Source organism: Lygodium microphyllum, chromosome 8 (genome assembly GCF_053477565.2).
Source record: "Lygodium microphyllum isolate KBCC chromosome 8, Lygodium_microphyllum_v1.1.10, whole genome shotgun sequence".
Classification (NCBI taxonomy): Eukaryota; Viridiplantae; Streptophyta; class Polypodiopsida; order Schizaeales; family Lygodiaceae; genus Lygodium; species Lygodium microphyllum.
In genome coordinates, this window is record NC_141142.1 from 157,441,979 (window position 1) to 157,445,565 (window position 3,587).

The 3,587-nt window shown below is 45.7% G+C and overlaps 1 protein-coding gene across 3 annotated transcripts; it reads left to right on the top strand.

Moving 5' to 3' along the window:
- The first annotated feature begins 544 nt into the window (after nt 1-544).
- Nucleotides 545-2,790, top strand: LOC148033044 (protein MIZU-KUSSEI 1-like). 3 transcript variants are annotated; one of them, XM_087683771.1, is made up of 3 exons: nt 545-816; nt 1,105-2,003; nt 2,269-2,790. In XM_087683771.1, exon 2 carries the CDS (start codon nt 1,248-1,250, stop codon nt 1,995-1,997), a length of 750 nt encoding a protein of 249 aa, XP_087539897.1. In that variant the 5' UTR covers nt 545-816; nt 1,105-1,247; the 3' UTR covers nt 1,998-2,003; nt 2,269-2,790. The 3 variants fall into 3 exon arrangements, with proteins under 3 accessions (XP_087539897.1, XP_087539899.1, XP_087539896.1); XM_087683773.1 differs by having other exon boundaries at nt 2,309-2,789; XM_087683770.1 differs by having other exon boundaries at nt 547-816; nt 1,105-2,781.
- The last annotated feature ends 797 nt before the right edge of the window (nt 2,791-3,587 follow it).

Here is a 3,587-nt window from a genome sequence, read left to right on the forward strand (position 1 = left end):
GAGGGAGCCAATGTGGTGGGCCACGATCATTCATGCCAATATGTGAAGCTGCTCCAAAGGCAACAGCTGCATTTCAAAAGGCTCACGTTTTCATTTTTCCTCTAAAATCGATTGTTTTTTATTTTGGATAATTTACCGAAAACGTGAGTGAGCCTTCAGGTGAGAAAAAAATACCTACAGTTGGGAAAAGGACAGTTATACTTGAGAGAGGGGGGCACTCGGGAGCTTTTTCACGAGTAAGACAAAAAAGCGAATCTTCTATTTGGAGCCCCAACCAGAGAGCACGCATGGCATGGCATGCCACTGTCACAAGCCATTTTCTGCTGCCTTCTTTTTTAGTTAAAAAATATTATTATTCCTCTTCTTCTATAATTCTTTTTCCTCGTCTTCTTTTTCTATCACAGGCGGGCCCCGCACATGCCGATCTCTGAGGAACAGGCACAGGCCCACGAAGCAGGCCTGGCCCCTGCAGTGGGGCACTGGGGCTCTCTCTCTCTCTCTCTCTCTCTCTCTCTCTCGACAGGGCCTTCTCATAATCTTCTGCTTGATTGGGCGCGTGACGAGAGAGAGAGAGAGAGATCGTGTGTGAGAGAACGAAAGGCTCTTCCCGTGCAAGCGTTAATCTCTCTCTCTGTCTTTGTCTCTCTCTCTCTCTCTCTCTCTGTGCCTAGTTGACTTTCCTCTGAGCCCCCCAGTCCTTACTCTCTTGCTTGCAGTTCCTGCCTTCTGATCTTTGTCTCCGCCATGGCCATCTCGAAGCCGTCAAATCACCCGCAGCTCTACCTCCATGCCTGCTCCTTAACACCACCCCCTCAGGTGCCTCACTGAAACCTCTCCATCTATCTAATCTGCTTTATATTACTTACAAGTGTATATTATTGGGTTTCCTAGGAATTCTATTTCCTTTCACAGCAATTTTTAGGATCACCCTTGGATATGAGCCTGGATAATTTCATGGCATTTTTCCTAAATTCATAGCAGTTTTAGTTTTTCCTAATTTCGTAGCGTTAGCATTTTTTCTAATTTTAATTGCAGACGAGTTTTGGACACGGGTCCTGATTATTATTATTATTATTATTGTTACTATTGTGATCATCGATCCAGATTTGTTAACTCCAGACGGGAGCACGTCCATTCCATCTTACAGGATTTCATTACCATGAGGATAATCATCAGATTCAAGATGACTGCAACCCAAGTGGCAGGTTAACGTCGAGTCATTTCTTATATCTTAGTATAGACAGGCTATGGTGGTGCCTTGTCCTGCAACAAGAGGGGTGGGAGATCAAGGGGCTAGCAATATGGGTGCTGTGAGGATATCATCTGATTCAAGCCCAACAACTCCAGAGAGGCCATTGGTGGGTAAACAGCTAGCAATAGTGTTACAGCAGAAGCCAGCCAGGAAGCCCAACAAGCTTCTGGGGGCCTTCCGTTCGCTCTTGCACATCCTGCCGATCCCAGCCGTATCATGTAGATGGCTAGCCTTGCCATCAGGCCCATCTGAGTATCCATCCCTGGGCAGCAGGGTGACAGGCACCCTCTTTGGGTACAGGAAAGGCCATGTCCACTTTGCAGTCCAAGAGGACCCCAAGTCCCAGCCAGTCCTCCTCCTGGAGCTGGCCACCCCCACCAGCACCCTTGTCAAGGAGATGGCATCCGGCCTAGTCCGCATCGCCCTCGAATGTGAGAAAAGCAGCAGCCGTGGCAAGCTGTTCCACGAGCCCGTCTGGACCATGTACTGCAATGGCCGGAAGACGGGCTATGCCATGCGCAGGGTTTGCTCGGACACCGACGCTCACCTGCTGTCGATGGTGCAGGCAGTCTCAATGGGTGCCGGGGTCCTCCCCATGAATGAGGGTGGCACCGAAGGTGAACTGATGTACATGAGGGCCAAATTCGAGCGTGTGGTGGGATCGCGGGACTCCGAGGCCTTCTACATGATGAATCCGGATGGCACCGGTGGTCCTGAGCTTAGCATCTTCCTTCTCAGGATATAACAGCAGGCAAGTCATAGACATCCTTAAGAATATATTGCAACTGACGACATTAGAATGCAATTGATGAATTCAGAATGTCCTAATATCATAGGCTAAGGCTGTATCTGGCCGTTGTCATCATCAGCTGGTCCCAGAGATTCAGCTTGTATGAATCCCAATTTAGCCCTAAACTGATTAGTAGGTTAATGTTATCACTTGGCCCTTGGCTTGTTAGCTTGGAGCATGATTTTTAACGTAGGAAATAACACTCCTGCATCTTATAATTATCCAGGCTCCCTCGGCCTCTATTCAAGGTTTGCCTGTTTGTACAGTTGGGGATGAAAACAAAGCTCGAAGCATGTGTATTACTATTGCGCCACAGCAGCGATGCTGCGCAGCAAAGCAGTGTGTTATATGATGAAAGCTTTTGTACTTGTGGAAGGCTGCAACTACAATGTCGTGTATTTGGTTGGAAATTAGATGTCCTTTTGCAGATCTGAATGGTGAATTATGCCAAGTAAAACGTTGGGTGAATGCTGTTTCCCGAGCAATGGCCTGTACAGTGAGAAATTATGTGCTCTGCAGCTTGCAAGTTTGCAGGTAATGGTATAGAGCAGTTAGGCATGAGAGGGGAGTTGCAAACGGTGAGTTTCAATGCATTAATTATGGTGTGTCATGTGATTTTTCTGTAAAAGCAAAATTGGTATGAAGGTTGTATGTAAGGAGACTTGAACCTCCTTTTCTAGATACCTGCCATATGTGGCCTGATTACCCGAAGTGGTTGGAGGTGGTGGAGGTGGAGGTGGAGGTGGCGAGTGCCCTTGTATTGTACAAGCAGGCTAGATTTTGAAAGGGTAACATGCACCCTTTTGGCCCTTTGCTTTATTGCATGTGAAATACATGTAAAATTGGAGGTGGCCCATCCAATGGTACTCTCACTTTTGATAAAAACTCAATATCAGATTCTTGCCCAATTTTGAAGTAAAGCTAGCACCTGAAAAGTTATGCATGGGGGCTATTAGAAGGAGCAAATATTGGCGATGACGGCGTTTGCTTGGTCTTGTTATTGCCCCACAAAAAAGTGTCATTTGTTCCTTTGTACTTGCAACCCCATGTTTTGAAAAAATGATGGAGTCGTACCTCAGCAACCATTTTGCACCAAGCTGAAACATCAAATATTGTTGCATCAAGAAACATTGTTCCAATATGAAAACCGCCCTTGTGTGAGCGAAATCAAATATTGCATGAGTTTTGTAGGCGGCACCTTGTTTTAGTGAGGGCTAGACGGGAGGAAATTATAGTATTGCTAAGCTTAAAGACTTGACAACTTAGGAATGGTGGAACACTTATTTTGTATCACACTGAACTCGAGTGAAGTGAAAGGGTAAATAAGGGCATGATACCTTGCTATTTGACTTATGATGATGAAGTAAAAGAGTAAATAAGGGCATGGCATGCCTCAACTTTTGATAGGGAAGTGAAAGGATAGAGGAACCACATTACTCGATCCTCATTTTGCATGTTTTGTACTTTTTGATTGCTTTAAATTGTGCTCATCTTTGGCTTTTTCTGTATCAGTATCTCACAACTAGGTTGTTTCATTTTTGCTTG

Excerpts from the sequence above, each read along its gene's own strand:
- LOC148033044 (XM_087683771.1), top strand. The coding sequence starts at position 1,248 with ATGGTGGTGCCTTGTCCTGCAACAAGAGGGGTGGGAGATCAAGGGGCT.